The sequence below is a fragment of the Pagrus pagrus genome, assembly GCF_965226575.1.
Source record: "Pagrus pagrus genome assembly, chromosome: 12".
NCBI lineage: Eukaryota > Metazoa > Chordata > Actinopteri > Spariformes > Sparidae > Pagrus > Pagrus pagrus.
In genome coordinates this window covers 25,562,939-25,581,038 of record NC_140196.1, presented here as the reverse complement: position 1 = coordinate 25,581,038, position 18,100 = coordinate 25,562,939, and the positions used below count along the sequence as shown (strand labels likewise).

The window sequence follows — 18,100 nt, the reverse complement described above, 5'->3', positions numbered from 1 at the left end:
TCACATAGTATAACTTTAACAGTTAAAATGTGATTAATTGGGTTACAAACTGAGTATGGACATTATTTTTCTCTTCAATAATGCGTATTTAAAAAAAACCAATTCTGAATCACATTGAAATTTGTAATCATGCCAATGAAGAAAAAAATCCAGCTGTACAATCTAACCTATCCCAACAGTATGTTGTGTAGTCTTCCCCGATTTTTAATGTTGTTTAATGTTTATTCAATTTCTCTTTTAAAATTTGTAAAGGGGACTTCTTAGTATTGATATACTGTAGGAGAAGCAGTTCATGGAGACATCAAAGATTCAAGATTAATTGTCACTATGCAACACAAGATTGTACATTCCCCAAGCTACACACACACAAAAACAAAACAATACCGGCTAATGAATAAATAATAATCAAGATGTTTGACTTAAGTCAGACTCGATTTGTGACTTCACTTGTCTGCTTGACTTGAAATGTCAAGAGGACGACAGAAATGTCCTCGCCTACTCATTTTACTGATGTCAATCAGTCTGACAGCAGCCAATCATGCAGCATGAGCAGAACGATTACATTACAGTTGGATGTAAAGACAGTGGCATGCTGTGGTCCATATAAAACAGGTGGTAAGGTGTGAAAATATGGCTCAGAAAACAAATTAAAGTCTATTAAGTGAATTTGAAATTAATAAATATTAAAATGATTAATTTTTGTAAATTTGCTACACTAACTGATGGTTTACATGTTATTAAATGTATACACACAATGACTTGTTTCGGACATGCAATACAAAGTTTAGGACTTGGACTTGATTTGGGACTTGGTTATAAACTTGTAAGCAAACTCCTGCACGCCGTCACTGCAAAAATAGATGTTTCTGTACTAGACTTTGCCTGATAAAGATGTCGTATTGAAATATTACAGATAAATGTATTTTTACAAGTTAGATAGTGTGCAAGATTTTGCTTACAACTTTTGGTTCACTCGTCCCTCACCTGAGCACCTGGCTCATGAAATGGATGTGTGGAGTATTATCCAGTTTCACACTGGTTGATTATTATGACTTGGGATTTCATAACTAATACTTAAATCTTGACAAACAATGACTTTTTCCCGATTCCAATGTTCACACTGCAGAAAATCTCACAACCTGGACAGATATAATCTTAACTATCTGCATGGTAAGATAACAGTAGAGGTAAATCATTCTTTTCTTTCATAATATGAATGAACTAACCAGTTAATATATTATTGTTGTGACAGTAGGCACAAAAAGAGCCTGGTGACATTGTTAACAGTGAGCTGTAGCCTGAAATGCTCCCACAGGGCCTGTATGAATCTGTTGCGACTCGAGTTTAGAAGCACTCTCCAATAAGATGAATGATTTTATTCCACCGCCGACTCTTCACTGTGATGTTATTGCCTGGAACAGAACAAAACCTCCCCGCTGGGTTCTAAAATCTGACAGCGTTATATTGCTGAATTCTCCAAAAATGTGCCCCGTCTTGTCCGTGAAAATGCACCAGACAGACTGCTTTACTGAAATTTGTTTATTTCTATCATGTTGCATTAATCTTGCCACAGCAAGTATCAAATTCATTTTTTAATTCTTAAACCCCCGTGAGGCTTTTCTAATTATATCTGTTGTGCTTGGATAAGCAGAGGTCTTTGAGACTCGTGACTTGGAGGAGGAGAACCGGATTTTACACAGTTTGTCATCACATTTTAAAGCAAAGTGTTAACGATATACATGGACGCAAACCTGTGACAGCCACAACACACACTCTGAATTCTTGGTAATCTATCACATTCTGGCAACACTAGCGATCCGTCAATCAATTAGGAAATGGAAAAGTGCTTTGTGCCGTGATCCTCTGTGGTCATACTGCCCATTTGTTTATGTTTGGATTAAAGATTAGGCTTTCAAAACACTGAGGATAGATGCTCTATCACTTTAACTCTAAAGGAATTGAAACTCCTTTAAACTAAATGGTTCAGCAAATCTGCATTCAGAGGAGCTTCACTAATAATGTGGCGTAATCAGATTACTTTGATCCATTTGAATGCTGGTACAGTAGGTGGCCACTTCTCTTATCTATCTCTTTCTCTCCACCACGCCCTTCAGCCCCTCAGCCCCTCAGCCCCTCAGCCCCACAGCCTCTCAGCATTTTTTCTGTCATACTCTACATATCTTCCTTTCTTTTTTTTCTCCTTTTGCTCTCTCTCTCTGTCTGTCTCCTACCTCGCTGCTGGGTGGTACTGAACATGGTCCCGTGCAGTAAGGCGGCCGTCTCATTAATCCCACTCTCATGGCAAACTAGTCCCCAGGGGGAGAGAGAGCACACTTTTTAAAAAAGTGCCCTGTCACACTCTGGCACATGATTTGCATTTAGGTTAAAACCAGCCGGGACTCTTAAATCTTATCTATGGGCAGAGGGAACACCCTCTCCACTGCGGCATGAGGGCATCAGTTATTGTCAGGCCAAACCTTGTTATACTCTCACAATTACAAACACACACACACACACACTGCTGTGTGACAGTAAAAGCATTAAGTAGTTTGGTTTGTAAACAGGTTATAATCCATATTAGGGTTATGGCTATGATCCAACACGCAAGTGTTTCCACTGCTAGTAATCAGTATAATGGGCTGTCTGACAAAGAAGTTGGTGTACACACACAGCAGGACGTGAAGCACTAGTAGGGACTGCATTATAATCAAATGTATGCACAATGTGTGCACAAAATATTAATGGTGGCTGCTTTTACCATGAATAGTTTAAGCAAGGTAAGTGCTTACATAGATGGTGCACAGAATGAGTTTTCCTTTTAAAATGAAACATTAGTTAACTAGCTTCTTTAAGAAAGCCATAGTGATAAAATGTCTACAGCTAAGCTGGTGGCTACACAGTTGCTTTGAACTAGATTCTAATATGAGCATGCTAACATGCTCATAATGGCCATGATACCATGCTGAGTTTAGCAGGAAAAGTGTGAGTCATCTTAGTTTAAGATGTTAGCATGCTAACATGTGTCACTTACTGCTAATTAGTGCTAACTTCTACAGTACCATCTGAGGCTGTTCTGAATATCTTTAGTTTGGCATGTATTCGCTTATTAATCAAAGTATTAGATCAGTGAAATACAAATAGTAATATTTTCATTAAGACATGCAGGCGCTCCCAAACTGTAGGCATAGTTTCTCACAGTTCGTCCTTTTGCCAGGGCCGCATTTCACAACAGAATGACTGTTGCAGTCAATGGAAAAGTTGCTGTCATTATCTGTGATTTAAAGAGGCACTGTGATGATTGTCTTGCAATGTATCAAATTTTGCAGAATTGCTGAATCGTGATACCATCGTTATCATGGCAACCTTTCTTGAAAGTGGTGTAAGATGACTTATTTTGTGATTCTCACCCATAGGATAATGCTAGATGAGTAGTCTCAATCACAAACATTCCTATAGTTAACCTTGACAAGAACATGGCTCTCTGTATGTCATAGTGTGGCAATCCATCCTACTATTGTTGAGAAAGTTCACTCTGAGCTTAATCTGTCAAGCTCATGGTGGCACAACAGCAAAAGTCATTATTCCTCTAGGAACCCTTGTGGTCTGTCTTCATCTAATACATGTGAGGATAATTCTGTCTGGATTGAATTGGTGGACTGACCACCCAATCTACCAACATTGCCATCCATAGAACTACATCACTAGCATGGCTAAAACTTAAGGGCCCTGACACACCAGGCCGACAGTCTGATCAACTGTCCAGTTAAGCAAATCAGTGCATGAGAAGACAAAGGGAAAAAGAAAGGGAAAGCCCTATTACAAACTGGTCAACCAAAGTCCTGAAAAACACTTAAAATAACAAAGTACAGGGGTTTGACCTAATTTTTAATCACATGTGTCATGATGTTAAGGCTTACAGACACAGATGATGTGGACAAAACAAAAGAAAATTATTTTAAACCCTGAACCCATACTGTGCAGGTGCAAAGGTGGTGTACGTCAATATATGTTCCTAAAGTTGTGCACACTGTGTAAAAGCCTGTGATCAGCAGTAAAATCTTGCTTGCAACTACATCTCAGGCAGTAATCAGTGTAATGGTCCTGTGTAGCATGAGGTTAGTTTGCGTTTATATATAGATTTTTACACAAGGCCCTTACAGTGATAAGTAGGCTTTGTGTTGTGAGAGCTGCATGTCTTGAACGTTTCATGCTTTAGCTCCACACCACTGTGTCGCCTTTCCTCTCGTTGTTGTTCCCGTCCTAATTCTCATCTCCCATGCTAACACAAGTGCCTTAACTTGCTGCTTGAGTCACTCAGTTCTGGGCTTTTTCTTTTGATCAGGCCTAATCCTCATTATTATTTACAGGCAGTGATTTCTCCCCACAACCATCGCTGCACCGCTGCACGAATAAACCAGCACATAGTATGGACTTTGATCAATTATGGACTATTCACTAATGGCCTGCGTCCCTTCAGTGCAGACCCACCATCCCTTTCTACTCTGCATTGTGCTTGCACTGCTTCTCTGTTGAGTTATTTTGACATCTGCGTGTCTTTAAATTATTTGATAGCTTGTATACCAGTAGAGCTCATAATAATTTTGGATAATAGATTTATACACAACACTGGGTCATACTAGCAATTAGTGTAATAGTCTATTTCATGGCAGAGTGTCCAAAGTAATCTATAAACAGTACAAGGATGTGCACTGTGCACCATACCGCAAATGGCGCCATTAAACAAAACCTGATCTGCAAATTAGATAAAATTTGAAGGGAATGAGAGCCTCAGCTGCCACCAATGGAAACTTTTCACCAGTAATAAAGGAATGCAAATTATTGAATAGCAATTACAATAGATACACAGGTGTGAAAAATGAGCACATATGGTATATTTTTGGGCAATAATAAATTTATTCAACAAAATGATAATTCTGGAAACCTGTCGTTTAAGATAATTAAGATAGTTAATGCTTTTCAGCAAATGATATGCTAAGCATTGTAAGATTGTAAAAGTAAACAGCTGATATTGGTTGAAAATGCTTCTGTAACAGAACATGTAGCTGATAACTGTTTTAATGTTGAGCTGTGCTGTGGAGAAACTGAACAACCCTTGTTCAGTGTCACCTGTGAGCCTTCTCTGTGACACTAGAAGGAAGATAGGCCAACCGTGAGCAAATGCATAATTAACTGTAATTAGTAAGAGACTTTCTGGATTCATTTGGTGCTTTGTATCTAAAACAGAGAAAATATTAACACTAAAATATCTGTATGGTTTGTATAGTACAGGTGACTGTTAGTTAGTGACTGTTAGTTGACAGTATAGACATAAATGAGGTCAGTAACCAGTAGGCAAATATTTTGCATTTAACAGGAAAAAATACATCTAGATATCCAGGTCAAAAAATAGGTTGAATTTGAATGTTGAAAATGTATTTCAGTGTTAGATATAACCATTTTGATTACTTTATTTCAATGTACTGTCAAATACCCCAAACCTTGCTTATTGGGTAAAACTGTAACTTCAGTGAAACCACAAAATCTGTCCAAGAACATATACCCAGTCCCAACAGCAGCGCATTGGAGCACTTTGTTTGTAGTTGTAGATGGAATTCAGTCTGCAGTCCCGGTTGCACTTTCTGTGATCTCTGTGTCAATTTATGTCTTCCAGTCAGCACTCGTACTCCTCCTGACTTATGAGCCTGATGCATCTTTGCTACTGTTCAGACTTACATAACAGAAAATCAGCCATAAAGCTCTGTCATGCATTTATAATGTTTTCCATTTCTGCACTGTGTGTGTTCGGCGTACATAACTAATACTTCAAACAGTGAGGAGTGAAATGTATTGTCTGAGGAGCTGAGGTATGACACAAAGCACAATGTTTCTTCTGCTCCGTTGCTTCCATAAAATCACTGTTTACTCATCTTTATCTTTTGAGTTTAATAATTTCTTGGGATTTTTGTTCTTCCTAATATGGATATAAACTCAGCTGATAGAGAAGGCTGGAACTGACTACCCATGAAATGCAATTGGCCACCACTTACTCATCCACCCTAGCGGCGCAAGATCATTTTTGCACAAGAAGTGCAAATGAGAGAGATATTTTTTTATATCTGTTTTATCTTTGTACACTTAAAAACAAAAAACAAAAAAAAAGTGACTTTAAGTAATTTTTTTACATGTACATTTTCAATCTAATTTATTACTAAAGTTCATATATGACGTATTAAGTTTAACACGAAATTTTCCTGTCATGTTGAGTTAATGTATATAAATTAAAATAACTTGGAGTAAATTAAGTTGCAGATTTATACATTAGTGTTATGCGTTAATTTCATTAGCACATATAAAGTTAAGTTGAATTCTACATAAACCTATGTGTTTGTCGATGTGTTTATTATTCAAGTAGTATACATTACAATAATGCAAATTGGTTACTCTGTCCCCTGTAATATGTCACACATCTAGTGTTTTGTTTGATCGATACACATCGACTCAACATGAGAGAAAAAAACTACATTACCTGTGACCCTTTACATTGACCTTTACATGTAGATGGAAAATGTACATTAATTGAGATACTTAATCATTGTTTTAGGCAAATTATTTTTTTCTCAATAATCATTGACAGTAAAGGTTGAATGACAGCTTACTAATGGACACTGTTATTACTTTTTGCCAAATGCTTACATCATCATAATTACAGCAGCATACAACTCACAATGTCCCTGTTAATATGTTTATCTTGTTTACAAGACTTTAGTGTGTTAGCATGCTTACATTTGCTAATCAGCACTAAACATACGGGCTGATCATCTAGTATGACCTCATAGTGAACATTGTATGGGAACTGCCAGTTCATCCAGTAGATGTTGTGAAACTTTACTACATAAGGAAACCTTTTATCTGCTGTGCCAAATGAAACATAAGGGGATCACCAAAGCCATTAGGATTTATCATCTGGGGACCATAAATATCAAATTCCATGGCAATCCATTCAATAGTTTTTTGGGATATTTCAGTGAAAAACAAAAATTGACAGCCTCATAGTGGCACTACAGGAGAATTCAGTGATCACAAAAATCAATAGGTTCCATCCTCCAGGTACAATGAATGTCTGTAAAAAAATCCCATGTCAGTAAAATACAGGTATTGAAATATCTCAGTCTGGTCCGACATGGTGGATATACAACAATCATTACTAAAAATGTGATGCTGTTATCCTGGTGCACAGATACATTTTGCGAGGTAATTATTAAATCTTAGCATACTTAAGACAGACAAAACATCAGTACACATCAAGTATGCTAGCTATTTTGGAACAGCTAATTTTGTACTAAGTATATTTTAGTTGTAATTAAATTGTAGAAATGCACAATTAAAAGTGTACTTTTATGTGCTGAAGCGGAACAACTTTTTATTTATAAGTACATTGAAACTGTATTGTTAGTCTCTTGCAAATATGCAAGCAATATATCATTAACACATTCTTATTGAACCAATAATATACCATTGTATATCCTTAATTTAGAAATCATATGCTCAATTATACTTCTGGTTTATTTCAATTACTAAACCAGGACACTTTGAAGTTTATTATCAATATATGTATATTATTACTTTGCTGTACTACTTTGTACATTACATATCCTTATACGCAATAGTGTCGCAAATGTATTACCAGTATACTTAAGTCTGAAAAAGGCACAGAGTTGTGCCGCTTTTCCCCTTAATCACATATGATGGCCGGATGTCCATGCAGCCTGGCTCCATAGGCACACCATGCTCATTTGTCCAAAACAGCCTTTTCAAGGGTGTTTTTAAAGCAACCTCACCACTAATGATGAGTCTCTGGGCGATCAGGGTCTATGTCTATCTTCTCTGGTAAAATACTCAAATTCCAGTTGATCTCCTTCATGATGCTGGCAGTGGGTGCTATGAAATTTGTGCTGCAACAGCAAACTGCCTCTCATCCAGGTTCCCTTTTTTCTCTGGCAGAGATATCTGGTAATTCAGAAGACATCCCTCTGGTGCGCTGGAGGCAGCAGTGGCTGGAGAATGGCACTCTGCTCTTCCACATCCACCACCAGGACGGCGGCCTCAGCCTCCCAGAACCGACCGAAGACCCAGCCAACGATTCTGCAAAGGAGGAGCTCCGCATCCTGCACATCTCTGTCATGGTAAAACTTTCTGAAAGTTCACAAAGCAGTTAAAAATGGAAACAGTTGAAGTCTTGAATACAGTGCAGTATCTTTTCTTTGACGTGCAGTCAAAAGAACTTTTTAATTGGGCAAAATCTTTCATTTGCAAAATTAAAATGCTAAAGGAGAGAAATTGCTTTTCTCTCGTACTGTTTCATCTAGATGGATAGGGACTGAAAAATATAAAGAACATTAATGTGGTTGAGTTATTTTCCCCGAAGCTGAAACGTCTTCAGCGATATCATCTTTGAGATGAGATAACATGTCCCTGCCTCCTGTTTTTGTTTCCCTGTGTATTTCAAATGAAACAGCTGACTGCACACTTCTTTCACAGTAAAGGTTTTAGGGAGCAGATAAATCCTGCAGATGTCTGTCATGGTACAATGGCTGTTTTAGATGCAGAAATGTTTCATTTACAAAACATCGCCGTGTACTACAGTCCACAATAACTCTTCTTTATTACAAATGTACATGATATCTCAGTCAAAGCGTTTAAAAAAAAAGCTCTGCCACTGTCGCATTTGTTTATATTGGACACATTTGGAGTGTCTAGCCTGCTGTTCTGCAGCCTGCCACAGGGCACGGGCATGTTCAACACACCATATGTGTGTGTCACATCTGTAAAGACATGGAGAGAGTCCTTTATTGAAGCCATGGGAATTCTACCCTTTTTATGTAGGGACATTTTACATAGGTATAGGTACACACATTTATAGGTAGTGAAAATGTCTATATTTCGGTGTGGAACATACATTTATAATGCTGCACATTTCAGTTGCAAAATGTAGATTTTTGCATGCCTGCACTGTATCAAACCTTATCTGCTATGTCGGCAGACTAGGAAATGAATCCTTAGATCTTGCAGCTTCGTCCTCTTGCCTGAGGAAATGTATATTTATTAGATCTTAGATATGCCACACCTACTCCCAGTGCCCTTTTCCAGCCCAAAGACATTACAATCGTGCTTTGATGGATGATATGTATTTTCAGACATTGAAAGCATATTATAGCTGCATACACAAATGATTAGTCAGCTTGAGAAGACTTTTGCCAGCAGCTACATTTGTTGAATAGAAGCAGGGAGCGGCTGAATGTCACCCATCTTGAGCCCTTGAAACAAATAACTGACCTTGACTATCCTCTGCATGTTTTGCATGTATTAGCAAACATGAAGCCAAGCTACTGGGCACACAGGCTCGAGTGGTGACAACATTTTCATGTGGAAATGAGATAGCCAGTGTGGAGGTTCTGCTTCTTACCTCTTTGATTTTCCTCTAATCTCACATTTTTACTCCCCGCTCTATCTGCATTTCACATCCCATCAACCTCAGGTCGGTGTCTTTGTGCTTCCTGCTCTGCTAATTCCTCATCCTGAATGAGCTGTGGCGGTAGCGCTGCCACAAGGGTGTTTTCGTGAAGGTGCGGGTAGAGAAGGATTAGCATGCAGATAGGAGCAGACCGTGACAACAGATGGAAGCGGTGTTGCCGCTGCGCTGCCCGGGCCCCGCTGCAGCTTGCCACCCGGCTGGAGGCCCCGACCTATAAATCCAAAGCCGTGTCACTTGTTCAGCTCCTTGTGGATACAAAAAAAGGTCCTGTGAAGGCTGCTTTACGGGCGCTTTAGCTCAAGCACACACCTGCCATCGGACCTCTTTTCTTTATATGCCTTTGGAGACTGCAGGACAGCAGTGGTCAGCCCAGGGAGTATGTGGAAAAACGCAGTTGGATACAGCTGTGAATGTCTTAATTGCTTTAGATCCCAGCAGCATCATACTGTACCTCACTGGCTATGCAACAAGCAGGAGGGAGTAAATATATCACAACACATTGCATCCTACGCTTTCTGAATTTTGGTTTTACGTTGATAGTTTGTTATTTAACTAATTTATGTGCACTTGTTTATTTTCGCTCAGTGTGAGAGTGTAGGCGCCAGGTTTGGAAAAGGAAGAAGAACACATGGAATTAAAAGGCAGTATCTCTGGTTCCGCTGTATTGATTTTGATCACTTCTTTTCAAACTGTCAACGAGTCCAACAGTGTTATAGGAATGCAATGCTAGACCAGTGGACAGCTTTTCAAAACCTGGTGCCTACATTACCCACAATGAAACATCAAAACTGAGTGACATCACTGGAGGCAATTTATCAGATTACATGCAGTTTCCTTTAGAGCCACAAGAGGTTTTATACTACTTTTCACATATGCAGTAATACTCCTCAAGAGCTGTAAACACACTTCAATGTGTCAAATTGATGCATTTCCTACATTCTATATTCTACTAACAGTCTGCCACAAGTCACCAGTCCTTTTAGTGTTAAAATGAATCCCTGCCTTTCTGTTAACAATCTCAAGGGTTGTGTTTTACTTGGCCGTTTTCATGTTTTTATCAAAAACATGAATTGGACTTGAAACGGTCCCAGGTCGGCTCATTCTGGCCAGGTCAGCTCAGCCAGGAAGCAAAACGTCTAATCTGCCACAGTTCATTGCCTGGCCACCATGCCCTCCACGAGACTGTTTCTGCTTAATGGAAGAGTTAGGGCTCCAGCATTTTTAGGCTTGAAGACGAGCCAGACTTATTATGGGCTTGATCCTAAAGGGGAATCAGGTTCAATGAACTGCACCAAAGTCGGCATCTGAGGCCAGAAAAGCGATTTTTGTCTGCTACTCCAGCCAGGCTATAATCTTACTAGGGGATACGATTTTTCCAGTCAGTTTCAGTCATTTTTTTCAAATGCAGTATTGAAGATGATCTGAAAATTTGAACCAAAAAGTGAGTCATTCCCACTCATCATCATCCAGGTTTTTAAAGTGCACTGTTCTGAATTTTGAGGTTTCCTCATGCACGGTTCAAAGCTTCTTCCTGAACATTCACACCACCAAGGTGACCACTGTGTCCTCCACTGGCCACGTCTGGTCATCCATAATAGATGACTAACCCTGTGTATGTCTGTACCAACACCAGGTGAGGCACTGGCGGTTCAAACACACGTCCCCAACTTCAGCTGGAACCTTACAGGCAGACAGCTCCAAAGTAAATCCCAACACTCCAGCAAAATAAAGATATCAAAACACTAAAACAGCACCAGATATTCAATGTGGTATGATTGTTGTTTTTTTGTTGTTGAGGCTCTAAAGCTCCAGTATACCACGGCTATACACAATTCTCCCTTTTTCATTTCAAATTTTAATCAGCTGCTGTTTTTGCCACAGGGCCTCTATAGATCAATCCAATCAACACATGCTTTATGGAGGTATCCAAACCAAAACAAGTCAATTACATTATATGAAAGACTGATATGTTTTTTTATGCTTAGGGGTTAGATTTGATGTTTTTACCCGTTTTGAATCTCTTTTAGCACTATTGTTTTATTCCTTAGAGGCTGTAAAGCAACTTTTTAATTTCTGCATGCATCAAAGTGAAACCAAAAAGTGGACGTCCAATGACAAAAACTTAACAAAAGAAGAGATGGAATGAAATGAAATAATTGTGTATCAAGCATGGAGGCACAATTCTCCGTAGCCATCATAAATACTGCAGGTTTGGCCCACATGACTACTCACATTGTTTATTTTGTTAGATGGACGTTTGGGCAGTAAGACCAGGTTTGGTTCACCTCAGCTGGCTGGAAGCCCTCTAGGCACAAGTTTGTTGTGGATCAGTAGTGTGATAAAAGCCCCTGACTGTGCCCACTCAACCCAAAAGGTGAGGAGCAGTGGAGTCTGTCAGAGCCGTATGGTGTCTGATGTTAACGGCAGCAAATACTGCCAAACTCCTGCTCCTTTGTTTGAGACTGCTTGTGCCTCCTGGTATAGGAAGTTCAACAGACATATGGTATGTTTCAAGATTAACTCAAAACTAAAACCACATTTCCTAGTAGTAAACTACATGTACAGTCAGTTTATAACACTGTCTATTGATTCTGATAGACATTTAATAGTGGCTATCATAACAGATGTTTCCTTTTTCCAGAGAAAAAACAGTAAATTTGTCTGCTTGGCCTCAGATAAAAAAAAATATAAATCTGTGACTCACACCCTGGTACACTCTGCCTCAGAACTATAAGGCAACATCACATTTGCCCCTATGACCCCAAATTACAAATACAGTCAATTTCAAGATGAGAGGGCATCCAATTGAGATTAGTAGTATTAGAAATACTACGGTAGTAGAGTGCTATTCTAATACTTGTACGTAATACTAACTCAGTAAAAGTGTTGGTCAGTCATAAAGTGTTTGTGCAAATTTACATTTCCCTACCATTCATTATTCACTGGCCGGCAGAGACGTTAAGACAAGAGCTACATATATAACTAGAGCTCTATGAATAATTGATGGCCATCAGTTGTTGTATCTCACCATTAAAATTGCTGAAAAGTGTTGGTTTAGACAGAAGGGGAGATAGAGGAACACTGGGTAACATTTTGGAGGGTGTGTCTGTAGTGTGTGTGAGTTTCCGAATGATTGTTTATTATGGTGTGTTAAGTTGCTCTTTAAGGATTGTTGTATACTGTAGGCACTGTATTCATTTTGAAATATTAGTATGTTTCCTTCATTTTATTTTGTTTTAACCCTTATTAAGATGCATCTTATTGAGAGTCTTGCCCTGTGCCCTGTCTCCATGTGTAATGTCAACATCATTTGGAAGATTCTCCATTCTTTCTGATGCCTCTTTTTAATTAGTTCAGTTTCTGAAGGACTGTGAGTAGCCTACATTTTGTTTTGTGAGTTGCAGTTATTGTGGTAGCATGTTCTGTTTTACCTCAGTTTATTTCAAGATTTATTATTTCACAATTTTTAAGTTATCTTTCAAAAAATGTTGAACCTATATTGGGAGTAAGAGTCACAGACATTTACACACACAACAATATAATGCATTGGGGCAGTAAATGGGAGGAGATGCTCATTGTGACACAGCCCAGCTCATGTGATATTGACATTCATGTGGTGACCCTCCTAAAACCTGCGTTGATGGCATTGATCGTATAAACCTTAAATCAATGTGGCCCTGACCACTTGTAAAGCAGAAGCCTCGTCTGAATCCCAGCCTCCAGAGCTGCTCCTGAGCATCACAGCTTGGCGTGTTTTTGAAAAGCCTGCCGAGCGAGACACACCAATCCATAGCTTCCCTATGGGCTGTGAGGAAGGCACACAGGCCGAGTGCCCGGCCTGTTTGTAGAACAGCTGAATCTCTGATGCAGACAACAGAGCACCTTGGGTTGGTTTTCAGCAGACACAGACACAGCAGGAAAAAAAATATTTTTCACATTAAAGTTGCAAATAAGCATTATTTTGCTAACATGTTGGCCTCAACAATTGCACGATTAAAAAAATAAAAATAAATAAATATGACAGTATTGTACTTTCAGCTTGTTTGCTGTCCCCAAGTTACCAATTAATTTAGCTTTAAACTTGTTTACCTGTTTTTCAAAACATTCACAAACCCTATGACAACTGACCTCCTCCAGGCGGCCTTCAACTGGCTTGTTGTTTATATGATCCTGTTTAAAATGATCAAAAATAAAACAATAATAACAAGAGCATTCATTATTTGATATTATTTGAGATTGTTGTTTAAATGATCGTGTTTGAATTCATCTAAAATAAAAACCAAAACAGCTCCAGCATTTATTCTTTTTACAGCAGGAAGCTAAGTCTTCTGTGTTCTGCCTCATCACCGACATGATGACGTCATTAAGTTATGTTGCATGCGGTGCAAAACATTGTGACAATGAGCTGTGGTGACATTGAGTGGCGGGAGGGAAGTGGAGAAGAAGCAGGTTGATAGTTGTCAGACTGAGATTGAGCGAAATAGTCAGTCATTAGTTTTGATTAGTGTATTTTGTTGTTTTGAGCTTAATGAACATTTGAAGATACTGCAAAAAATAACATCACAATAAGCAAAAATTCCCATCTTGCCATCTTGGGAAATATATCTTTTGCATATGAAAATGCCTTTGCACTCTGCTTGTAAAAAATTAAATATCTGAGAAACTAAAATATGTTCATAGTTCAAAGGAGTTATGGAGTATTGATGTATAGACATGTTTTGTATCTACATGTTTCGTGTGTTTATTTAGCAAAATTTGATCAAATTATGTTGACATGAATTTAATCATTTATTATTTTATTTGACTTACATAACCTTTAAGCATAGGCTGTACAGATTTTAGGGAAACGAAGCATTTGACAATGCTCATCACAAATATCTCAATACTACATAACAAAAAGCACAAATACCAATGTAGACACTCACGAACATAGTATTTTGAACATGGGTGCTCCTGTATCCTTCTCTTTCACAGGATGTATTGAAGATTCCCTGTTAGCTGAGGTACTATAAGAGCACCAGTGTTCACACAGAACTCCTGCATTTCCATCCATCTTCACCTGTCAATCTACAATAATAGAGCTCAAATTAGACGGACGCAGTCACCTGAAAAATAACTAAAGTTGTTTTTGGGTTCAGAGTGGTGTCAGAAAATTGGGAAGTTGCAGGACCAAACTATTTAACCATGACATCTGTGGTGTACAGTTTAATTTTTCTATCAATGTTTCTTTACGCTCTTGTCTCTGTGGTGCGCCTCAAGCTGTGTCTCAGTGAGCACACAGGAAAAGTCAGTCTGACTTGATATGGCATCAGCATCAAATAATTTCCGCTCTGTGTTGGGATTTTAGCAAGAGCCAGTTTCTTGTAAAGCAGACGGCCTGCTTTTAATAAATCCGAAATGTTGCTCATGCTGCTCGGCTGGTTTATTGTCCTTTTGCAAGTGTATAGAACACCACACTGGCTTTACACTGAGAAATAAATGAACAATGGACTTTTAGCCTCAATTTAATTTCCTCCATACAGACAACACTGACTGAGGGAAGCAACAGAAAAAACACAACCTGCAGAGACGGCTTCGGTCTTGTTGGTACCCACTTTTTTCCATTTTCAAGTTGCTGCCATACCTTTCTCATAATGTTTTTCTTTATGGCCACTCGAACCACTGCTGCCACCTTTATTTAATTTAGAATTGCTTTTTAGGTGAAATGTATGGTGCCATGCTGGAAAAAGAAAAAAATGGACCAGTATCATGTTATGTGAAAAGTTTTAAGATATTTTCATGTTATTACGGAATACAAACTTATTATACACATTATAACATAACTTATTTTCATAAGATAAAAAATGTTATGTTTTATGTTATTTCATAAAACATTCTTGTCATAAGTTTGTGTGACGTAATAACATGAAAAACATTTTTCTTTTAACAATCAACTTTTCACAATATGAAATGATACTGGTCCATTTTTTTAGTAATATGCTTCCATAGAAATAACACATGCAGTGACCCTTTCAATACTACAAACATAATGCCTATCAGACCTTAATACAGAACACATCAATGGTGCAAAAGATTCTGATTGTATAATTGTAAATTCTATACAAACTGGATTAAGGGCTTAAAAGTGCAGCTTTTGCTCAAACTTGATATCAAATTAACCTTTTAGATGGCCTAATTTGCAGTCCCAAAGCGCATAGAAGAAAATACAAGCTACATGTTTTCAGAATGGAGACTTGAATAAGGAGGTGAAAGATGGTGAAATTGAAGGAAGAGCTGATAGTCAAGATATTTGTGAAAATAGTTCCTTTCATGTCAGTCAAAATTTAATAAAAGTGTTATTATCACCTGTATTTGCATGACATTCTGTTCCTCAGGACAAGATGTTCTGTGTTATCTGAACCCAAGTACTCAATAATCATCACAACTCTCCAACACTAATAGTAATTGAATATCATAAGGTTTTATGCAGAGTGCCTAGGCTATTATTTCCCTTGCATACTACCGCATATTTCTAATTTTCTGAGTATTTGTCGAGACATGGTGAATTTCTACCTCTTATTCACTGCCACAAAATGAATTAGTCACACATGAATGGGTGTAAAAATGAGTTTTGGATTTGTGCAGATGAAACTTTGGGAATGATAGAACTCTTGAACCAGTGAGTTTCAGAAAATGAATATATACACGTATATATGAAGAAACCAGCTCAGTATAGAATATAGCATGGATTAAAGTAAAGTTTGAATTATACAGAAGTATGAAAGAGACAATCACTAAACACTATTGGCATAAATGAAGTATAATTGGAATTTTTTATTAAATCACATGTGTATGCCATTAGAGTGTGCTGATTATAATGGCAGAGAGAGAGAGAGAGACGAGGCGAGGTCAGCCTGTGTGTGTGCATTAAGCTGGACTGTGTAGGGAAACTTTTTAAGTGACTCTGAAGAAAGATGGTTGATTTTTGAGTCTCATTTTCAGGTTGTCAATATAGGCTTGAGATGGACTTAGATTTTGGACGTTCTTATATCGTGATATGGCATAAGTGTTGTCTGTAAAGTGATGTCATAGTTGATTTTGTTTCCCAGTCCTAGCATTTATGAAGTTCTTTTGATATAGACTGTGTATTATGATACAGCAGAACGTTTTTGCATTTAAGGCCATATCCTGCAGCCCTAATGGTGACAGTAAATTAGATATGTTGGCATGTGTTTTAATAATAAGGCCACTAACATAATACATGCCATTTGGTTGCCACATTTATCCAACCTTAAATACATATTACCATAAAGTCATAACTAAGAATGAACTATCTTAGTTTTTTTGTTATTACTACATTTACATTTATATACTACAGTTATTTGTGTCTGTGTAATTCATTATCTGATATTATAATTATTATTATTATTTTTATTATGTACTCAGTATCAGTAACCTGGTTCAGATGTAATGCTTATTTAAAAATTAAAGACTGTAATGTAATACAGAAAAAAAAAAGACTTATGACTTATGACGAGTAGGCCTGCATGTTGTTGTCAGCAAAAACATGTCCCACTATTACAACTGGGATCATTATTTATTTTCTCCGCAGAACTAACCTTCTTTTGGTCAGTGAAAGAGGGAGAGAGCAGCTAGGGGACAAACCTTTTCAGGCAATTTTGCTGCCGAGCTGTTCTGCTGCTCTCTGAACACAGTATCACAGGTTAACAGGGATATTCTGTTAACTGGTTTATTCATTACAACTGGGATACTCAATCTCACTGTGTCAAAGGGGCACAATGGGAAATGATTAAAGTCGATTTCAAGACCTTAGTGGCAGTATGGCCAATAGCTGGGTCACGTAAATGTTGCCAATGTTACTGCTTTGTATTTCCTCCTGAACTAGACAGGCATTGAGTGGCAGCCGTATGACCTACAGGGGAAAACAAAGGTATAGCTCTGCTACCATGTGACATTTCAGCTATATATATATGTGTGTGTGTACATATATATATATATATATATATATATGTATATATATATGTATATATATATGTATACATATATATATATATATATATATATATATATGTATACATATATATATATATATATATATATATATATATATATATATATATATATATATATAAACTGAACCAACCCAATCACCAGAATATGAGGAAACCAGAAAATGTTGGCATTGTATATTCCTGCAAACTGCAGTTATGTTGAAACTTTACGTTTGATATGTTGAAACTTTATGTTTCAATGTTCAATTTTCAGTTTTATTATGTCACAATGCTGTGTTTATGCTCTGGTTAGGTTTAGGCACAAAACCTTGGTTAGAGTTAGGAAAAAACATGTTTGGCTTACCTGGCACTGTTTCCACAAACATAGCTGGAATGTTTCCTGACGTCTCTGTAAAAATATCCTGCGACTTTGTGGTCACAAATGTTGAAACAAATCTCTTACATTGGTCTCTTATTAAAAATGTCCAGAACATACTGGCTTACAATTGTTGAAATGTCATATCAAGCAATGGTTTCTCTCTTGGCAGGTGGTTTTCGTCTGCACATTGCTCTGACA

At 37.7% G+C, this 18,100-nt stretch overlaps 1 protein-coding gene across 5 annotated transcripts in view; it reads left to right on the top strand.

Annotated features, from left to right (window-relative positions):
• astn1 (astrotactin 1) overlaps nt 1–18,100 on the top strand; it is a 427,741-nt gene that overhangs the window by 76,939 nt on the left and 332,702 nt on the right. For all 5 annotated transcript variants that reach the window (XM_084369247.1, XM_084369246.1, XM_084369245.1 and 2 more), the window contains exon 2: nt 8,002–8,183. In XM_084369247.1, coding sequence (XP_084225373.1) covers nt 8,002–8,183 — 182 coding nt within the window. The remainder of the gene's footprint in view (nt 1–8,001; nt 8,184–18,100) is intronic.